This window comes from Mobula birostris, chromosome 13 (assembly GCF_030028105.1).
Source record: "Mobula birostris isolate sMobBir1 chromosome 13, sMobBir1.hap1, whole genome shotgun sequence".
NCBI classification, from domain to species: Eukaryota; Metazoa; Chordata; class Chondrichthyes; order Myliobatiformes; family Myliobatidae; genus Mobula; species Mobula birostris.
Genome location: NC_092382.1, coordinates 53,469,225 through 53,492,258, shown reverse-complemented (window position 1 = coordinate 53,492,258; position 23,034 = coordinate 53,469,225). Strand labels below are relative to the sequence as shown.

Genomic DNA, 23,034 nt, shown 5'->3' with positions numbered 1-23,034 from the left:
CGAGGGTTTTCCCCCTTGATCTTGCAGTGTAGGTACACTTTATACTGTTAAATGATATTATGCTTTTCTGTTAGTAATCTTGTATATCTTACTCTATAATTTTTTGAAAGTTATTTAATTACAATTTTAATGCTTGTTTTCTTTCTGAAATGTTACTGGAGTATTATATTTTAAGATGGTGGATTGTTTTCTTCTTCTTCCCAGAATTCTTTCTGTTTCTAACGTCACTTCCAATCATTTATATATGAAAAATTAATATAGTAATATGATCTGACATTTGATGTTCTTTGAAATATGGGTAAGAAGGAACTATTCGATGCTTCTAATCGCTGTAAGCTTTTTCTTACCGTTATGGCTATTTTTTTTTAACTTTTTTTGAATATGGGTGGTATTTCTTTTGATAAACATATTTCTCTTGGGTTGCCTTCTGGAAAGATGGGGTTAGGATTAGCTTTAGATTTAGCACTGGCCACTGTCTGGCTTTTTTCTGAGTTTTTGTGGGAGGAGGGTGGTATTCCTGTTTTTATTTTTAATTCATTTTTGCTTTTTAAACAGGCTGACCTGAAACTACTAAAATGTCCAAAACGCCGTAACTTCCGGTTCCTCTTTGGACCTTTTTCCCTCTTCCGGGGTCATGAGTCTGTACTCTGGTCAACCCTTTACATACCTTGTGCTCGAGCTCGTTACGATGGATAAGATTATTAATTTGGTTTCTTGGAACACAAGTGGTTTAAACCACCCGATTAAACGGAAGAAAATGTTTTAAGTATTCCATAGGATGAATGCTCATATTATTTTTGTACAAGAAACTCATGTCCGGAAAGAGGATAATCAGCGTTTTTTCAGATTCTGGAAGGACCAACAGTATTAATCGAATTCACAGGCTAAAGTAAAAGGCATTTCTATTTTTATAGATCCGTCAATTTCATTTCTGCACTATGAGACGATTTCAGATCCGAATGGCAGATTTTTGTTAATTACTGGTTTGTTATTTAACAAAACAGTTGTTATGCTTAATGTTTATGCCCCAAATGTTGACTTTCCTGATTTTTTAAGAATCTCTTCACATCTCTTCCTAATTTAAATGACAATATGCTGATTATGGGTGGAGATTTCAATTGTTGTTTAAATCCTTTGATGGATAGATCCAAGTCCAATCAAGTACTTCCGAACAAATCGGCTACCCTTATTAACTCTTTTATGACCGACTCTGGTATCTCAGAAATTTGGAGATTCTTACATCCAAATGAGAAAGAGTTCTCATATTTTTTCACATGTATATCAGCATTATTCAAGAATTGACTATTTTTTTTAAAATCGACTCTCGACTAATTCCTCGTTACTGGTTGCGAATATGATTCTATTGCTGTTTCTGACCATGCACCGTTGAAATTATTTATTAACTTAAGGGATACATTTACTAATTCTAGATAATTGCGATTTAATACCACTTTACTTCAAGACTCGGATTTTGTCAAGTTTATTGAGGAACAGATTATTTTTTTCTTTACAATGAATTCTACGGAGGATATTTCCAGTGGGACATTATGGGATACTTTTAAAGCATATATTTGTGGACAAATCATTTCATATACTGCTGGATTAAAAAGGTGAACTAATAATGAAATACTTAAACTGGTTGACAAGATTAAAGAAATTGACAAGAAATATTCTATAGCCCCTAATCAGGAACTTTATAAACAGAGAGCTGAACTTCAAATGGAACATAATCTCTTATCATCATCTTTAATTAAAAGTCAATTAATCAAAACTAAGAGTCAATTCTATATACATGGTGATAAAACTGGGAAACTATTGGCTAATCAATTGAAATCAGTCTCGGTTAAATGACAGATTCTTAAGATTTATAAACAAGATGGCACTTTGACAATTGACCATGACTAGATTAATAAATCCTTTCAAGAATTTTATACCTCCTTATATCAATCAGAATTTCCTGATGACTCTACTATAATGCATGGATTTTTTAAGAAATTGAATATTCCAAAATTATCATCTAATGAACGGTCAAAACTAGATGTACCTATTACAGTAGAGGAAATAAAGAACACTATTTTTTTGATGAACTCAGGTAAAGCACCTGACCCAGATGGATATACAGTAGAATTTTAAAAAAATTTCTCTACTATACTGACTCCTTGTCTATGTAGAGTTTTTAGGGATGCATTATCTATAGGTAAATTACCACAATCTTTTTATCGAGCTTCTATTTCCCTAATTCTTAAAAAAGATAAGGATCCTACTGAATGTGCATCTTATAGGCCTATATCCTTGCTGAATGTGGATTCTAAGATTTTTTCCTAAAATATTGGCAATGAGATTGGAGAATGTATTACCTCAAATTATTTCTGCTGATCAGACTGCATTTATTTAAAATCCTTACTCTTCTTTTAATATTAGGAGATTAATGAATATTGTTTATACGCCTTCACCCAGAATTCCAGAATGTGTTATCTGATTGGATGCTGAGAAAGCTTTTGACAGAGTTGAATGGAGATATTTATTTAACACCCTTGAGAATTTTAATATTAGTTCTATATTTATATCTTGAATTAAACTGATATATTTCACCCCTTTGGCTTCAGTATTTACTAATAATCAAAGATTCACTCTTTTTCATCTATTCCATGGTACTAGGCAGGGTTGCCCTCTTAGTCCACTACTATTTGATATCGCTTTGGAACCGCTAGCTATTGCTATTCGTGACTCCCCTAATATATTTGGCATTACCCGTGGAAATGAGACTCATAAATTATCACTATATGCAGATGATCTACCGTAATATATTTCTAACCCAGGAAAATCTATTCCGGCAGTATTAACTTTACTTGCTCAGTTTAGTAGTTTTTCTGGTTAGAAACTGAACCTGGGTGAGAGTGAACTTTTCCATTAAACATGCAGGTTCCCATTTACAGAAATTCTCCATTTAGAGTGACTACTGACTATTTTACTTATCCAGGAGTTAAAATTACTAAGAGACATAAGGATCTATTCCATTTCAACCTTTCACCGTTAATTAATCAGGTTAAACAACTGATCACTAAGTGGTCCCCATTGTCTCTATCATTGATTGGCTGAATCAATGCTATTAAAATGATTATTTTACCTAAGTTTTTATATTTATTTCAAACGATACCAATTTTTATTCCTAAATCCTTTTTTGATACTATTGATTCTAAAATTTCCTCTTACATATGGCAAAACAAAAGTCCCAGATTACGTAAAAAATACTTCCAGAAATCCAAGAAAGAGGGTGGTTTGGCATTGTCCAACCTAAGATTTTATTATTGGGCAATTAATATTCGATATTTAATATTTTGGACGCAAGATTGGAATACAACTCCAAGCCCACATTGGGTAAACCTTGAAGGCCACTCTGTACAAGGGTTCTCTTTAGCTTCCATTTTAGGAACTTCACTTCCTTTTCTACCATCTAAATTGAATAAACAAATGTTTAACCCTATAATTAAACATACATTGAGAATATGGTTTCAATTTCATAAATTTTTTGGCCTGAATGAATTTATGTTATCAAGTCCTATTGTATCTAATTTCTTTTTTCAACCCTCAGTTTTGGACCAAGCCTTTTTGATATGGAAAACGAAAGGTATAATATGCTTTTGTGACTTATTTCTGGATAGCTGTTTTATATCTTTTGAGCAGTTATCTAAGAAATTTGATTTGCTTAGATTCCATTTTCTTAGATACTTACAAATAAGAAATGTTTTAAATACTACGTTGCCTACCTTTCCGACTTCAAATCCTACTGATATTATTGATAAAATTTTAGGTTTAAATCCTTTTCAGAAGGGATTAGTAGCTATTATCTATGATATAGTTATGAAATTACAGCCAGGTATATCTGATAAAATTAAAAATGAATGGGAAAGAGAACTTCAACTTTGTCTACCTATAGAGAAAAGGGATAAAATTTTTCAATTAGTTAGCACTTCTTCTATACATAATACATAAACATACATTAACACAATTTAAAGTAGTACATAGAGCCCATATGTCCAAAGATAAATTAGCCCATTTTCATTCCCATATAAACCCTACTTGTGATAGATGTCACTCTGAGATGGCTTCTTTAATTCATATGTTTTGGTCCTGTCGTCTTTTGGAAAAATATTGGAAAGATATTTTTGATATTATTTCTACAGTTCTATGTTTTGATTTAAAACCCCACCCTATTACGGCAATTTTTGGATTGCCAATGTTAGAACATAGATGTTTGTCTTCTTCAGCCTGTCGGGTGATAGCATTTGTTACGTTAATGGCCAGATGGTCTATTTTGTTGAACTGGAAGGAAACCAATGCTCCTACTACATTCCAATGGTTCACTCAAACTATATTAAGTTTAAATTTAGAAAAAATTAGAAGTGATATTTTTGATCCTTCGGTTAAATTTGAAGAAACTTGGAAACCTTATATGCAACATTTTCATATGATGTAATTTGACCTTTCCGAATTTTTTTTTATTAACTTAAATTATATGAATAGAGGAGCGGAGTTGATGATATTACTGAACGTGTCTGATTTAAGATACAGGTGTCCCCCGCTTTTCGAACGTCCGCTTTACGAAACCTCACTGTTACGAAAGACCTACATTAGTACCCTATTTTTGCTTTCAGAAGGTGTTTTCACTGTTACGAAAAAAAATTCAGCGCGCCAAAAAAATCAGTGCGCGATAAAAGGCAGCGCGCCCCGAGCAGCTGCTCTCCCCTGGATTCTCGCCGGCATTGCTTAAACACGAGCCTGTGAGCAGCTGTTTGCAAGATGAGTTCTATGGTATCGGAAAAGCCTGAAAGAACTCGTAAGGGTGTTACACTTACGGTAAAACTAGACATAATTAAGCGTTTTGATCGTGGTGAATGAAATAAGGACAACGTGAGTTTGGCTTGTGGAAGTTGACAAAGATGATGTTGAAGACGTTTTGGCATCCCATCACCAAGAACTGACAAATGAAGAGCTGATACAATTGGAAGAAAAAAGGATAACAGTTGAAACCGAATGAGTAATGATAAAGTACGACTTTAATTTTGAAAGGGTACGTCGGTTTAGGGGATATTTGCAGGATGGTTTGAGTCCTTATTAAAGAACTGTGTGATAGAAAAATACGCAAGGCTCAGCAGTCAAGCAAGCCTCCACATCAGCCACAGCAGACGACGAACCTTGATCTTCGACATCGAGGCAGGCAGTCATAGGAGAAGATGTGCTGCCTGCTCTAATGGAAACAGGCAACGAGATGACACCCCAGTGTCCCACCACCCCAACCCCCAGGCCACCGACAGATACCGACTCATGGAAAATGCAACGGTAGCCGGGAGGCACACAGCACATCTTTAAGAAAAAAGCCGAAATAAACATGCTAATTAATTAGGTGCCAACGACACGTAATTGTCGGCCCAGATCAGAGACGACGCAATCGGAAATCGGCACTGATCTGGGCCGACAATTACGGATGGCACCTAATTAATTAGCAAGTTTGTTTTGGCTTTTTTCTTAAAGATATGCTGTGTACCTCCTGGCTACCGCTGGACCCCTGCGTTCTTCGCGGCAATGTATCGCTCAGCGGCCTGGAGGGTGGGGGGGGGGGGCCACTGCACCACCCAAACTCCAACGACTCAGTCTAACACCATCATCAGTCTGCTCGGCGCTGAACCAATTCTGGTAAGTGATACTACACTGTACATACATTATTTCTACTTTATATAGGCTGTGTATTTATCATATCATTCCTGCTTTTACTATATGTTACTATTATTTTAGGTTTTATGTGTTATATGGCATGATTTGGTAGGTTATTTTTGGGTCTGCGAACGCTCACAAAATTTTCCCATATAAATAAACGGTAATTGCTTCTTCGCTTTACAACATTTCGGCTTGTGAACCATTTCATAGGAACGCTCTACCTTCGGATGGTGGGGCAAACCTGTACTGGTCTAGCTCTGTTCCTTTTTGTTTTTTTTCTTTTCCTTTTGGGTTTTTTTTCTTTGTTTTTTTTCTTTTTTTTCTTTATGACTAATTTCATTATGAGTTTGGAAGTCTATTATACCTATGTTACTTAAATCCTTTTTGTATATGCTTATTAAGATTATTCCAATCTCTTTGTATCAACTTTGTTGCTGTGTTTATAATTTTGAAAATTAATAAAAAGATTTAAAAAGAAAAGAAAATCATCGAGGCAGCGAAACGACAATACAGGCACAACTCTCCAGCAAGAACACACGCCGGAAGGTCTGTACACCACTGCAGACTTAAAAGCTAAGCGCAGTGGTGTTGCCAACATTGCTGCATCTCTCCCAGAGCAGCTAAATCTTTTTTACGCTCGGTTTGATATCGCCAACACTGAACCTCCGAGGAGAGCCTCCAAAGCGACCTGCACCTTGGTTATCTCTGAGGCTGAAGTTCACAGGTGTTTCCAATGAGTGGACAGTTGCAAGACTGCGGGACCAGACGGCATCCCGGGGCAGGTACTCAGGATGTGCACGGCAGAACTGGCAGGTGTGTTTACAGATATTTTTTATCTCTCCCTCTCCCAGTGTAGAATGTCCTCCTGCTTCAAATCATCCCCCATTGTCCCTACCTAAAAGACCAAGGTAACATGTCTACTGACGTCCGGTGGCACTCACCTCAATAATAAGCAAATGCTTTGAGAGCCCGGTCAAGGACTACATCTGAAGCTTGCTACTACCCACACTGGACCCTCCACAATTCATCTACCGACACAACCGATCAAAAGATGATGCAATAACCACAGCTCTACACACCGTCCTTACACATCTGGAGAAGAATGATGCTTATGTCCTTGAACCTCAGTTCAGCATTCAACACCATCATTCCCTCCAGGCTTGACAAGAAGCTCAGAGTCCTTACCTTGTGCAGCTGGATCGTGAACTTCCCGTCAGATTGCCGGCAGGTGGTAAGAGTGGGCTCCCTCACCTCTGCTGCTCTGACCCTAAACACAGATGCCCCTCAGGGCTGTGTCCTAATCCCCCTCCTTTACTGTCTGTATACCCATGACTGTGCTGCCACCCACAGCTGCAATCTTTTGGTGACACTACATTGATTAGTCTAAACTCAAATAATAAAAAGGCAGCCTATAGAGAAGTCATCACCCTGACCTGGTTGTGGACGACAGGAGGAATGGAGACAGGCTGACTCTTATTGACATCAATGGATCTGGGGTTGAGAGAGTGAACAGATTTAAGTTCCTCAGCGTACACATCACCGAGAATCTCACGTGGTCTGTACTTACCGGCTGTGTGGTGAAAAAGGCACAACAGAACCCCTTTCACCTCAGATGATTGAGGAAGTTCGGGAGGGGTCTCCAAATCCTAAGGACTTTCTGCAGGGGCACAATTGAGAGTATTCTGACTGTCTGCATCACTGCCTGGTATGGGAACTGTACTTCCCTCAATTGTAGGACCCTGCAGAGAGTGGTGTGGACCGCCCAGTGGATTTGAAGTTGTGAACTTCCCAGTATTCAGGTCATTTACAGAGACAGGAGTGTAAAAAGGGCCCAAAGGATCATTGGGGACACAAGTCACTCCAACCACAAACTGTTCCAGGTGCAACCATCCGGGAAGCGGTACCGCAGCATAAAAGTCAGGACCAACAGGCTCCGTGACAGCTTCTTCCACCAGGCCATCAGACTGATTAATTCTCTTTCTACAATTGTATACATATATACACGCTCACCACACACACCATACTGTAATTGTGCAGACAATTTTCCCAATATTTGTCAGTGATATTAAAACCTGATTCTGAGAACTTTTATCTGACTGTTCTGTAATTTTTTTTTAGATCTCTTATTCTTCTTCCTCATAGTGTCCTAGTTTGGGTTAATCTAAGTGCACTCGAGTGCACATGGTATTTTCTAAAAATTGCTATTTAAGTTCTTATTTTTTTTTCCCCATATTTTCCAGATCTGTTTCAGACCAGGATATTATACCAAAAGACTTATCAATATGGGCATAGGGAGTGTTTAGTACCTTTGTTATAGTTTTACTGTTCAGCTCTGTTTGGCAGATTTTCTTGAGCCTTGAAGTAAATTGTGTTGAAAGATTTTCTTTTATCACACGATGATCTCTTTTCTTTGCTTGTAGATATCCTAAATATATGTTTCACATTCATCCTTCGGTTGTATTGCATCCTGATGCTCTGTTTTATATTCTACTGGTTCTATTGCATATTCCTTTATGTTATTTTTCTGTACTTTTCAAGTCTACAGTTCATGTTTTTTTCTTGGGAAGTTAGTGCCATTATTTGAATTGATTGTTTTAGCTTTACTGATGCAAGAGTAACTAATTTCAAATCATTCCTGTATAGCTGTGACAAGGTACAATTAGTTTTTTTTGTTCTGATTTGATACCCGATTGTTGTCCACTTCACTAAATTACAGTGGGTTTAAAGCCAGACTCTGGAAAATGGCTCCATTTATTTTGATAATGGTGTTTGCTCCTTTGTGGTTGTTAATGGGGAGATTATTGTACGTCACTGTCTCATTAGATGTTGCAGAGATTGCATGCATCTTGTATGTATTAGGAACTTCTCTTAACCTTGCAAGAGATAGAATGAAATGGTTTTTGATAGGCAATATAACATTGAAAGAATTCTGCTTTCCCCAGGGCTTGCTATAGAATTACGTAATCTATTATCAGTTGTTCCTTAAATCCGTTCATACCCTAACGGTATCTTTCCACTCTTCTGTCAGCATATTGTGGTTATCTAAGTGAGTGGTCATTAGCTATGAGATGCACGATGCTACAATTTTATATATAAGGTTGCAGAGTGGTGGTGGGGGAAGGGGAGACGGGAGTCGACTCCAGCCCTGAACTCCAGGCCAGGTCTTTATGTGCTGCTGTTGTGACTCCCGTCTCCCCTTCTCCCACCACCACTCCGCAGCCCCGTCTTCCTCAGATCCCACCGTCAACTCCTGGGCCCTCGGAGGCTCCATCTTCCTCTCACCCCAACCCTCCCCTCTCCATTGACACCCCCAGCCTCCCCCCTCCCCCCTCTGATCCCAGCTCTCATCCGTGCCGGGTCTTTACCATCCCCTCCGACCTTCAACTGTCGGAGGCAGAACGCTCTGTTCTCAGTAAGGGCCTCACCTTTGTCCCCCTTCGCCCACACCTCAGCGAGTTCCGTGTTCGCCACGATGCGGAACTTTTCTTCCGCCGTCTCCATCTCCGAGCCTACTTCTTCGGCAACGACTCTTCCACCCCCACCGATGACCTTTCTCCCGTCTTCAACCCTCCTCTTCTTCATGGACACCCCGCTCTGGTCTTCTGCCTGCTCTGGATCTCTTTATTGCTAACTGCCGATGGGACATCAACCATCTCGACTTCACCGCACCTTGTCCCCATTCCAACCTCACTCCTTCCGAACGCTCTGCTGTCCACTCCCTCCGCACTAATCCTAACCTTATTATTAAACCCGCCGATAAGGGGGGTGCTGTTGTAGTCTGGCGTACTGACCTCTACCTTGCCGAGGCACAGCGACAACTCGCAGATACCTCCTCTTATTTACCCCTCAATCATGACCCCACTAAGGAGCACCAGGCCATTGTCTCCCATACCATCACCGACTTTATCCGCTCAGGGGATCTCCCATCCACTGCTCCCAACCTTATAGTTCCCACACCCCGCACTTCCCGTTTCTACCTCCTACCCAAGATCCACAAACCTGCCTGTCCTGGCCGACCTATTGTCTCAGCTTGCTCCTGCCCCACCGAACTCATTTCTGCATACCTCGACACTGTTTTATCACCCCTTGTTCAATCCCTTCCTACCTATGTTCGTGACACTTCTCACGCTCTTAAACTTTTCGATGATTTTAAGTTCCCTGGCCCCCACCACTTCATTTTCACCATGGATGTCCAGTCTCTATATACTTCCATCCCCCATCAGGCAGGTCTCAATGCTCTCCGCTTCTTCTTGGATTCCAGACCTAATCAGTTCCCCTCTACCACCACTCTGCTCCGTCTAGCGGAATTAGTCCTTACTCTTAATAATTTCTCCTTTGGCTCCTCCCACTTCCTCCAAACTAAAGGTGTAGCTATGGGCACTCGTATGGGTCCTAGCTATGCCTGCCTTTTTGTTGGGTTTGTGGAACAATCTATGTTCCGTGACTATTCTGGTATCTGTCCTCCACTTTTCCTTCGCTACATCGACGACTGCATTGGCGCTGCTTCCTGCACGCATGCTGAGCTCGTTGACTTCATTAACTTTGCCTCCAACTTTCACCCTGCCCTCAAGTTTACCTGGTCCATTTCCGACACCTCCCTCCCCTTTCTAGATCTCTCTGTCTCTACCTCTGGAGACAGCTTATCCACTGATGTCTGCTATAAGCCTACTGACTCTCACAGCTATCTGGACTATTCCTCTTCTCACCCTGTCTCTTGCAAAAATGCCATCCCCTTTTCGCAATTCCTCCGTCTCCGCTGCATCTCCTGTCAGGATGAGGCTTTTCATTCTGAGACGAGGGAGATGTCCTCCTTTTTTAAAGAAAGGGGCTTCCCTTCCTCCACCATCAACTCTGCTCTCAAACGCATCTCCCCTATTTCACGCACATCTGCTCTCACTCCATCCTTCTGCCACCCCACTAGGAATAGGGTTCCCCTGGTCCTCACCTACCACCCCACCAGCCTCTGGGCCCAACATATTATTCTCCGTAACTTCCGCCACCTCCAACGGGATCCCACCACTAAGCACATCTTTCCCTCCCCGCCCTCTCTGCTTTCCGCAGGGATCACTCCCTACGCAACTCCCTTGTCCATTCGTCCCCCCCATCCCTCCCCACTGATCTCCCTACTGGCACTTATCCTTCTAAGTGGAACAAGTGCTACACATGCCCTTACACTTCCTCCCTCTCTACCATTCAGGGCCCCAGACAGTCCTTCCAGGTGAGGCGACACTTCACCTGTGAGTCGGCTGGGGTGATATACTGCGTCCGGTGCTCCCGATGTGGCCTTCTATATATTGGCGAGACCCGACACAGACTAGGAGACCGCTTTGCTGAACACCTACGCTCTGTTCGCCAGAGAAAGCAGGATCTCCCAGTGGCCACACATTTTAATTCTACATCCCATTCCCATTCTGACATGTCTATCCACGGCCTCCTCTACTGTAAAGATGAAGCCACACTCAGGTTGGAGGAACAACACCTTATATTCCGTCTGGGTAGCCTCCAACCTGATGGCATGAACATTGATTTCTCAAACTTCTGCTAATGCCCCACCTCCCCCTCGTACCCCATCCATTATTTATTTATATACACACATTCTTTCTCTCACTCTCCTTTTTCTCCCTCTGTCCCTCTGAATATACCCCTTGCCCATCCTCTGGGTTTTCCCCCCTCCCCCTTTTCCTTCTCCCTGGGCCTCCTGTCCCATGATTCTCTCATATCCCTTTTGCCAATCACCTGTCCAGCTCTTCGCTCCATCCCTCCCGCTCCTGTCTTCTCCTATCATTTTGGATCTCCCCCTGCCCCTCCCACTTCCAAATCTCTTACTAACTTTTCCTTCAGTTCATCCTGACGAAGGGTCTCGGCTCGAAACATCGACTGTACCTCTTCCTAGAGATGCTGCCTGGCCTGCTGCGTTCGCCAGCAACTTTGATGTGTGTTTCTTGCTAACTTGATTGAGTTCTTCCAGGTGTGATAGATGAAATTACACATTGATATTGTCTACTTGGATATTAGTCAGGTGTTGACAACGTCCCACATGGGAGGCTTATACAGAAAATTAACATGCTTGGGAACTGTGGTGAATTGTCCTGGCTGGCGGGGACTCACACTGGGAGAAATTTCTTCCACTGGCGGGTGGTGAATCTGTGAAATTATTGTCATAGACAGCTGATGAAGACAAGTCATTGGGTATATTTAAAATGTTCCTGATTAGGAAAATGGTCAACGTTTACTGGGAGAAGGCTGCATAATGGGGTTGAGAGGAATTGTGGAGCAAATTCACTGAGTCGAATGGTTTAATTCTGTTCCTAAGTCTTAGGGTGCATCAGGAGTATTGTATTCACTTCTGATTGTCCAGCTCTAGCAATGATTGGAGAGGGTGCAGAACAGTTTCATCAAGACGTTGCCTGGATTCGGTGGCATGTGAGACAAGTGAAGTTTGATAGACTTAGTTTCTTTACTCTGGGGTTAGAATAGAGATCTGACAGAGGTGTACAAGTTTGAGAGATAAGAGTTTGGGTAGATGGCCTGTATTTTGTTTTTTTTCCCACATATGACTGGTGTCTAATACCAGAGGGCATTTGGTTAAGGTGAGATGGGGTAAATTTACAGCACTTGTGGGTAGCTTTTCACAGAGTGGTGCGTGCCTGGAATTCACTGCCTGGGTCGTGTCGGAGGCAACTATGATATATATTGTCCTGGATATAAATGAATGTCCAAGAAATGGAAGGATATGGTCAATAATACAGGAGAGGATAACAATTTTTTTTTTCCCCAGATATATAAAGAGTAAGGAAAATGGAAAGTGTTGATATCGGACCACTGAAAAATGATGTCTATGCAGTAATGGGTGAAACGGAAATGCCAGGCAATCTCTATGGAAGTCACTAGCGGAATTACAAAATGAAAAGAGCATCCGTGAACAGAATTGAATGGACTGCAAGTACGAAGGAGGTGCTTCAGGATCTGAAAGGTCTGAAGATAGAAAAGTCACCTGGACTGAATGATACAGTGTATCAGGAGCCTGCCTGGGGTGTGTGGGGATTCCCAGAGCAGCAGGGCCTGGAGTGAAGGCTTCAGCAAAATCAACAGCTGGATTAGTGGGAAAAATTTATTCTCTGAATTGTAACCTAAATCCATAGACCAGCAAGTGATTTATGGTAAATGTTCATTACCAGGTTCTGCCAAGTCAGTGTAACATTTGAGATGTGGTTTGAACTTAGCATTTCATCACTCACCTATCAGATGAGTGGGTAACTCAGATAAGCCTTGGGCGATGTTCATGTATTCCCATGGACCAGGACCTGTTTAAATCAAAAATACGTCAATGAAAACAGAGCTAAAGTAATTTAAACTGTTTATTTCAATATGGCTTTGTGTTCACTGCGTGTTTTTTAACGTACCGAGCTCCTGTATTTCCTTCAATATTCTGTCCAACTTTGGTAACTCAGTCCTCCACGTCACAAAGGATTCCCACATCGCCCTCCGGGCCCTGGAGCCTTTGCCCATCACCAAACGGAGGAAGAGTGTGGAACTCTCTGTCCGGTTTCCCTTCTCTGTCAGTTCAGTGACTTTCTATAAAAGGAAACAATGAATTTATTGTGGAGCAGACAGACAGACATGGAGAATGTGGAGGAAAATATCTGTTCATGGCCCCAGTAGCTTCAGAACTGATGCAGTCACTGGGCTGCTGCCTCATCCTCCCTGTGTTCAGTCATTAACAGAGAAACAGTAACTGAAGGAAATTTTAAATGAATAGTGTGAAAGAATAAAGATTTACTGACACCCTGCAGTCGATGCAACGTGCTTAATTTCCTCAATCCGTCAATGTGCAACATTACATCAAAAAGATGTAACAAAAAGAATGGAAAGATTGAGATTGAGAGAGTGAAAAATGGATGGTGGGCATCACTGAATCGTGACTGAAAGAAGATCCTAGTTGGGTGTTTACATCCAAGGATAAATATTTAATCGAAAGGATAGGCAGGTAGGTGAAGGATTGCATTGACTCTGTTGTCATAAAAGGAAAAGTACTTAGAAAGAGGTAATATCGGATTGGATGATGTAGATGTTAAGAAAACGCATAGGTAAAATGAACCTGATGGAAATTATGTACAGGCCTCTTAACAGTAGCTAGGATGTGGGCTACTAATTCCAATGGGAGAGAGAAGAGGCATGTAAAAAGGTCAATGTTAAAACAGTCATGGGGAATCTCAATATGCAGGTAGATTTTGGAAAATCAGGTCAGTGCTGAATCCCAAGTGAAGGAATGTATAGAATGCCTATGAGATGGCTTTTTGAGAGAAGGTTATGGTTGAGCCCACTATAGGAAAGGTGGATCTGGATTCTGTGTTGTGTATTAAACCAGATTTGATTAGGGAACTTAAGATAAATAAACCCTTAAGAGGCAGTGATCATAAAATAATAGAACTCACGCTACGGTTTGAAAGGGAGAAGGGAAAGTTAGATGTGTCAATGTTACAATGGAATAAAGGAATTACAGAGGCATGAGAGATGAGCTGGGCAAAAATAAACTTGAAAATGGCACTAGCAAGGACAATGGCAGAGTAGGAATGGCTGCAGTTTCTGGAGAAATTTGGAAGGCACCGGATAGATAATCCCAAAGATGAAAAATTATTCCAAAGGATGGTGGACAGTGTCTGACGAGGAAGTCATTGCAGCACAAAAGCAAAGGAGAGGGCATAGAGTATAGCAAAATATCATGGAAAGCTGGAGGACTGGGAAGCTTTTACTAACCAACAGAAGGCAACTAAAAAAACCACAAGTAGAGAAGATATGAAATATGAAGGTAATCTAGCTAATAATGTAAAAGAGCTCACCAAAAGGTTCGCCTGATATATATGCTCTTTTAGGACAACCTATTGATTTTTGGGGTCATGAGATAACAGCTTTGTGCGTGGTAGTTCATGTCTAACCAATCTTAAAGCTTTTCCAGGAAGATACCAGGGAACTTGATGAATGGATGGAAGTGGGTGTTGTCTACATGAACCTCAGCACGGCATTTGACAAGGCACCACAAAGGAGGCTGGGCAAGAAAGTTCAGCTGCTCAGCAGTCAAGGTAAACTGGTAAATTGGAAAATTGGATTGGACAATGGCTTTCTGGAAGACGACAGAGAGTGGTTATAGACCATTACATCTCTGACTGGGAGTTTATAACTCGTGCGGTGCCACAGGGATCGGTGCTGGGTCCATTGTTGATTGTCATCTATATCGATGATCTGGATGAAAATGTGGTTATCTCGATCAGCAAATTTGCGGATGACGTCAAGAGTGAGGACGTGTAGCGGACAGTGAGGAAGACTACCAAAGCTTGCAGTGGTGTCTAAAGCAGCTGAGAAATGCGCTGAAAAATGGCAGATGCAATTTAATGCAGGCAAGTGCAACGTGTTGCACTTTGGAAGGGTCAATCTTATACAGTGACCGATAGGGCACTGAGGAGTGTGGTAGAACAAAGTGATCTGGGAATACAGATCCATAATCCATTAAAAGTGGCAGCAAAGGTAGACAGATCAGAAAGAAAGTATTTGTCACACAAGCCATAAATGAAAATATTGAGTACAGGAGGTGAGTTATGATGTTGAACGTGTATAAGACGTTGGTGAGGCTTAATTTTGAGTACTGTGTGCAGTTCCAGTCACCTACTAATAGTACAGATGTAAAGAAGGTTGAAAAAATACAGAGAAAATTTACAAGGATTTTTCCAGCACTGGAAGATCTGAGTTAGAAGAAAGAATTGAACAGGTTAGGTCTTCATGCCTTCAAACAGGGAAGACTGAGGGGATTTGATAGAGATATACAAATTACGAGAGGGAAAGATAGGGTAAATGCAGGCAGGCATTTTGCACTGAGGTTCAGGGGTACAACAACAAGAGGTCAGTAAAGGATGCAAGGTGAAAAGTTCAAGGGGCACGTGAGGGGAAACTTCACTCAGAGGGTGGTGAGTGTGTGGAACAAGCAAGTGGTACAAGCGGTTAACAGAAGTCTGGATAGATACATGAATGATAAGGGTATAGAGCACCATGACCCAGTGCAGGTCAATGGGAATAGACGTTTTAAATAATCCGGCATGGAATAGATGGGCCAGAGGGCCTGTTTCTGTGCTGTACTTTTCTATGACTCTGACAAGTCAGCTACTCATTGTTCAGGAACTCAGATGGAGACCAGACCAGCTGTGGTTGGCAGGTTTCCCTCCTGCAAGTACCGCAGTGAAGCCAGATGGCCCAATTTTAATATTCATCCTGGATTAGTGAGCTGAGGTGAATTTGACCGACGATCCCGATAAGATGTGAAATTAGTTTTAGACTGAATGTCTGTTCAACGGTCCAGATATGCAGCCACTGCTCGTATATCACACTGATAAATACAGCAGGCGTGAGAGGAAAAGGTGACACTGAACCTGTCGTTCCCAGTGCTCCCCACCTTAACAGCTGAAACCAGATCTGCGAGAGACAAGCTTGAGCTAAAAGTCTCCACTGTCATGTACAACTCCTAGAACGTGCAGCAGATTAATATTGATCACTATTCCCTCTGATACCAGCAGTTTGGTGACAATACACTAAATACACTCACCTCATTTTCTTCTCTACTGAAGTGTCCCTCCTTTGTCAACATCCAACCGAGTCTTTCAACCTTTTCTTCAATCGCTTGTTCCAGTCTGTCCCTGTAGAACTTTGTCAGCTGGTACAGTCGATATTCACCCCCCTGCGCCAGGAGGTCAGAGATCGTAAACGCTGGCGCTGTGAATATAAAAAGAGAATGTAGACACAAACTCAAATATCGCTTGTCTCCACCGCTCTCACCCAACTTAAACCAATCATGTCTTGAACCTCAGTATTCACCTGCCTTCAGCTGGAAACAGAGATTTTATCCTAATCTCTGACACTGGCCTTGAAACCGACCCAACACCGCTCTGGGCATTATGTTACCAGAAGGACCACATTTACGAGAAACCTGTCTCTCCCACCATCCCACCCACTCACCTATTTCAGTTTAAGATGGGCAATAAATGTTCGGACTGTCAATAATTGTCACTTCCCAGAGATACTCCCTACATCCTGGTGAATACATTTCCCGTCATTCACCTCCTGGAAATATTCCCTTATCTGGAACACTGCATTTCCTCCAATACACAGCCTGGAAAACAGAGCAGGTAGTACATGCCTAGTAGTGGGTTAACAGGTGCCTCAGTAAGCCAGTTGTACCACACCCATACATTTCCCCTCTCTAGTAACCCTCCAACAAGGCCTCACATTTACCCTCCTCCCTGCCGCATTCTGTGAACACATCATGCTCATATTTCACTCACCTGCTCCTGGTTGGGGACTTGACAATTCCGTGTTTAATGAGTCTCCGAGCTGACAGACAGTCGCCTCACTTGTACCGGTTCCAGGGTCCCGATCAGTGTTCCTGACGTCACTGTCTCTGGGCTGATAGACAGTCGCCTCACTTGTACCGGTTCCAGGGTCCGGATCGGTGTCTCTGACGTCACTGTCTCTGGGCTGACTTTGCTCTCCCTCCTCTGCGGCCGGACCACATTCTATTGGGACATTGCTCTCAATCTGACCCTGCTTTGGTACCTTGCTCCCCGTGTCCCGATCATCTTTCCTTGGTGAGCTGCCTGGTAAAAACCTCTTGAGTACTTTCCGTACATGATTTAATTTCCCACCTGAAATATGTGATGAATTGCAGGTTATACTAGAGTGATTTAGAACTGAGAAGAACTGATTGACAATGGGTGTCTGCAATGGAGCCGAGACTCTGGCTGACCTGATTTGGACTGGGACTGTGCTGGTGAATGTGAACCACACTTCTTGCTAGCTGACCCTCCCGATAAGCTGCTGACCAGACACATCCACTCCCAGAAAACAAACGGGGTAGACACAGTAATACTGATCTCCAATACACAGTAGTTGAACGCACTGATGACCAGGACATCTTAGTGGAACCAGGAGATATCACTGCAATTATCTTCCACAAGCTAAAATCTCCTAGGGCCACTTACTGTCCAGACATCTGTGTCACACACAGACCAGCAACGGGATTACACATGGTCCGATCTGCTGGATCACACTTTCTCCAATCGCCTTGTCACATGATGTCCAGTCCCCTTGGTCACTGACTGACCATTGGCTTAAGATGCACATTGTCAGGTCTCCTGGGTCACAGACTGACCATTACCTTGAGATCTATGCTGTCCAATGCCCTGGTTCCCTTTCTATCCTCTGCAGGATGATCGTCATGTAACAATTTTGCAGGTCATTGGCAAAGTCTCCCTTAGAGAGCTCTGTGTGTAGTATCAGTTGCTAATCTATAGGATGGAAATGATTATGCTGGAAAGAGTGTAGTGGAGAATGACCAGTATGGTACTGGACTAGGGTGTTGGGTTTTCTGTTATGTGGATCGGCTGGGACAGTTTGCCCTGGAGCACAGGAGCTTGAAGGGTGACTTCACTCAATTACATAAAATAATCAAGGGTGCAGATACAGTTGATGGTCACAGTCTATTTCCCAGGGTAGGGGAGTCTCGGACTCGAGGGAAGAGATTTGAAAGGGACCAAAGGGGCATTTCTGTATGTGCAGGGTGATGGGTATAAACTACGTGCAGCCAGATGAGCCTGCTAACACTAATAAAATTACATTTTTAAGAAGATGTTGCTGGAAAAAGGATAGAAGTCAACTCCGAGGATAATTTGAGGAAAAACTGCATGAAATGGGGCAAGCTCGAACATTTAGATCAGCATGAATTAGTTGGGCCAAAGGACCCGTTTCCAGGCTATAATCTCTGTTTTATTCCAGCTGGAATCACAGAGTTGAGCACAATCACAATGCCTACGGGAGACAAAGACAGTTGGTTATTGGTTATACTGGGTTTCCCATCAGAGATCCTGGGAATTTAAATCCAGGTAGCAGATCATCTCCATAGGGAAATATTCAGAAATCATGTTCGCTATTTGTCCACAGCCCAGGCATTCATTGGGGTATTAAAAATCTGAAGCAGACCACATGTTTATCGACAGTGAGCTGAGCATCTGAAGCTCAGCTTTTCCCAACACCGACAATGTTCTCGGCTCAGCTACAGAAAACAGATTTTGGAAACTCCCCTCCTCACCATTGCGCAGCAGACAAGGAAACCAGGGGATTGATACCTGTTCTTCCAAAATCTGAAATGTTGTGTTATCACACAATCTCTCATATCCTGGAAATGCTCCAATCATCAGGCATTGAGCTTTTAGAATAAAAGCTGGAGATGTCTTACACATCAGGGCCTGTCTGGATGTGAAACAGACCCTGATCCTGGACATTTACATAACCCACAAGACTGCTGTGACATTCCTGTCTGTGTTTCACTCACAACCAGCTGATTCAGGACCTCCTGGTCCTTTCACTTAACTTAAGCTTTGCAAGGTGAGTGGAGTGATTTGACCATTATCGGTGTCAGGTCCCTGCACTGGAACTGTTAGATTATCAATTACTCAAGGCCGCTTTACCAGTGGGATCAATGACCCTGACGAAACTTCTCTGTGCCCTGTTAGCACCTGTGTAAGTTTCTTCATCTGATCTACTGTGGACAAACACAACAGAAGTTTAATTATAAATATCCCAGTGAACATACCTGTAGCCATTCTGATTCTGACTAACAATTGTTGATTGTCGTCTTCTTGCTTACATTTTGGTCCCGGTGCAGAAAAGCTCCGCCTGCTGGTGATGCCCTGAATTACACACAACAAGCAGACAGTGAGTCAGGGAGAGTAAAATTACCTTGCAAATGTGACAGTATCGCCATCTGCTGTATCAGAGCAACATTCCAAACATTCCTCGTTGCCATCAACTTAAACACTATGTCTGTATGTCTATCCAGTGATACCTAACACATCCTACTGATAGAGACACAGAGCAATACAGCAGATACAGACGCTCAGTCCGACAAGAAAATGCTGACGATATTGCCCACAGAGATGGTCCTAATTTCCTGTGTTCCATTTCCTTCTTGGCATTTTCATTCCATCTACACATCACAACTGCTTCTGGAATTATACAATTGTGCCTGCCTCGTCCACTTCCTCTGGCAGTTGTATCAACATCATCACCAACCTCTGCATGAAACCATTGCTGATTGTGTCGGTTTTGCAATCTATTTACTACTCCTCTGCACATTTAGATCCCCTATAAGCTATGATAATCTTCATCATTAGCACCATCTACTAATTTTGTGTCATCTGCAAGCTTACTAGTCAAGTCTTGTGCATTCGCATCCAGATCATTGCTATCAAATAGGAAGAAACCTTCAGCCACCACTCTTCGCTTGCTGCTTTCAAGGTAATGTTTGAATCCATCTAACTTTCTCTCTCTGTACCGCATGGGGCCTTATCTTCCAGACCAAGCTGTCATGTGGCATCTTGTCAAAGGCTTTACTGTAGTCCAATGTACAACATCCACTCACCCACCCTCATTGACAACCATCTTCAAACATCTTAAAAATGTATTGTTGAACACAACTTTCCATGCACAATGCCATGGTCACTCCTGATCAGACTCAGCAGATCCAAATGTTGGTAGATATTCTGTGTGTGACTGGTCCACATTGTGGAAAATTTTCTCTGTCATCTCCCCTTCCATTCTCTCTACTCATCAACAAATAGCCAAAGTGGCAACCTATAGTAAGATATTGTTTCTCCAAATGCTCAAAATTTCCTTTCCAAGCGTTTTCCGATGACTGATGTAACACTCACTGGATTTTCCCTTTTCCCTTTATAGAATGATGGAACAAAAGATGCCATCCTCCAATCCTGTGTTACTGCTTCTCTGGCCGGAGAGGACACAAAGATCATTGTCAATACCTCTGAAAACTCCTTACTTCCTGTCGTAATGTGCTGTACATTGGGAGCTTCATCAACACCTCTTTCTTAACATTGCTGTGCTCCTATGCTAACGTCACAATCACAGTCTATCTCATTGGTAACTTTGAAGCAAAGCATTCATTAAGCACCTCACCTATCACCTCATTCCATCTTTGCTCATGAGCAGTCCTACCCTCAATCCTTCTGTACTTCACCCATGTGGTGAAACGCCATGGGGCCTTCCTTAATCCTACTCACCAAGAATGTCAAGTCCCCTTTGAACTCTCAATCCCTTCTTAATCTCCTTGCTGGCTACATTATAATTCTCCAGAGCCTTGCTTGAATGTTGCTTCCTAAAACTGAATAATACTTCATTTTTCCTAAAGGTCCGCATCTCTTGTGAACCATGGTTCGTTTATATGAACATTCTTTCCCTGTCTGTGGGACGAATCTATCCAGAACCCCATATCAGTGTTCCAGAAACAACTTCCCAGTTCCATTGTGCAATGCCCTGACAAAATGTTTTTTCCAGTTTATCCTCCCAAGTTGCTATGACTACCATTGTAATTATCCATCATTAAATACTGTCCCATATCATCTGCTACCATCCTTGTCCATGATCATTATAAAAGTTGGGGTGTTGTGGTCACCCATCTGACCAGCATCATTGCCTAGTACTAAACACAGTATGGCATCTTCTCCAGTTGGCCCATCCACAGACTATGACAGGAATCATTCCTGGACACACAACACAATCTGCCCCATTGACACACTTTGAAATGACAATTCTGTTGGAATACTTTATCCTGCTTGGTTATTTCTTCAAAGGAGAATTGGTTGATATTGTGCACCCGGATTTTCAGAAGGTGTTTGACAAGGTGCCACACATGAGGCTCCTTAACAAGCTATGAGCCCATGGTGTTGCAGGAAAGATCCAAATATGGATAAGGCAGTGGCTGATTGGCAGGAGGAAAAAAAGGAGATACGGGCAGCCTTCACTGACTGACCCCCGGTTGCTAGTGGTGCTGGGACCGATTTGTATATGCCAATGATTTGGATGATGGAAATGAAGGCTTTGAATGAAGAAAGGCCTTGATCGAGTGGATGTGGAAAGGATGTTTCCTATATTGGATGAGTTTATAGACTGGCCTCAGAAGAGGGGCATCCTCTTAGAAAGGAGATGAGGGGTTTTTTTTTGGCCGGAGAGTGGTGAATCTGAGGAATTCTTTGCCACAGGCAGCCGTGGATATTTAAGGCAGAGGTTGCTAGATCCTTGACTGGTCAGGGCATGAAGGGATACAGGGAGAAGGAAGGAGACTGGGACTGAGAAAATTGGAACAGCCATGATAAAATTGAAGAGCAGATGTGTTGGGCCCAATGCTGCTCCAATAACTTATGGATTTAGGTGGGGCGCCAGAGTGATGTCACATGTGGGTGAGAGCTGTTTAATGGATGTTTTAAATTTCAGCAGGACAACGAAGGAAACAACGGGTTTCATCACTGAATCCAATGTTTTGTGATTTAAAGTCCCCTGCCAGGTGCCCTGCTCTACCATGTTGTCCGTAGAGTGGGCAGTGTGACCTATCTCTCGAGCTGGGTCACAAAGCCCCAATGTTTCTGAGGAGGACTTTCCAGAGTGATCTGGTCTGGGGTGGTTCAGTCAGTGCAGTGTCTCGTTGTTTAGTATTTTCAGAAACAACAGTTTTACTAATATACACCGGAATTGCCAGCAGGGTAAAGACATGTTCATATCAGTTAACTGAAGACCTCTCGTCCCTGTGGTCCTTGTCTCCCGGCAATCTAAACACCCCAACAGTGTAGGTACCCCTTCATCTAAAAATGAGTGAATCATTCAGTTAGCTGATCCCTGAGAGGAATTATATTTGTTGGTGGTTAAAGTTGGTCCAGATTTGGCTGGATGGAGTTAATGCAGAGTTCGGGGGTGTCACAGTGAAAGAACCGAACAGCCAGATCCTCTACGTTGTCCCTCCAACCTCCGGCCACTGGTGGCGCCGTGGGGACCTCCTGCAAATCACAGCACAGGGCCAACCCCAGCTGTTGCTGGCGGATCTCCTGGTTGGGCAGCGATGAGGAAGGGAATGATCTCGGGTTTGTGTAAATCGAGGGGCGGATGCAGTGGGAAAGGGCCAGGACGGAGCCAGCCAGCTGGACAGTCTGGGCCGGGGATGTAGGATCAGTTCGTTCTGGCTCCCCAAGCTGTAAGAGTGGATTTGTTTATGTGTATGGGTGTGGGATAAATGGTGGGAAAGTTGTGGGGCTACTGGCAAGGTGGAGGGAGGTTGGGGATGTGGGTTATCGGACACAGTGTGACCCGGGAGGATGGGTCCTTGGCCAGATTAAGTTGTAAACAAGGGAGGATCTGGTCCATTGTGTCAGGCAGCTTTCTGGAAGCAACAAATCTCCCTTTATATCACTGTCTAATCTTGCTGCTAACATTGTG

General features: G+C 42.6%; 1 protein-coding gene across 2 annotated transcripts in view; it reads right to left on the bottom strand.

Annotated features, from left to right (window-relative positions):
* Positions 1-23,034, bottom strand: part of LOC140206844 (NACHT, LRR and PYD domains-containing protein 3-like) — a 33,062-nt gene that overhangs the window by 5,600 nt on the left and 4,428 nt on the right. For both annotated transcript variants that reach the window (XM_072275093.1, XM_072275094.1), the window contains exons 3-7: positions 19,349-19,445; positions 17,043-17,402; positions 16,307-16,473; positions 13,119-13,290; positions 12,954-13,019 (exon numbers count right to left, since the gene is read on the bottom strand). In XM_072275093.1, coding sequence (XP_072131194.1) covers positions 12,954-13,019; positions 13,119-13,290; positions 16,307-16,473; positions 17,043-17,402; positions 19,349-19,358 — 775 coding nt within the window. In that variant the 5' untranslated portion in view covers positions 19,359-19,445. The remainder of the gene's footprint in view (positions 1-12,953; positions 13,020-13,118; positions 13,291-16,306; positions 16,474-17,042; positions 17,403-19,348; positions 19,446-23,034) is intronic.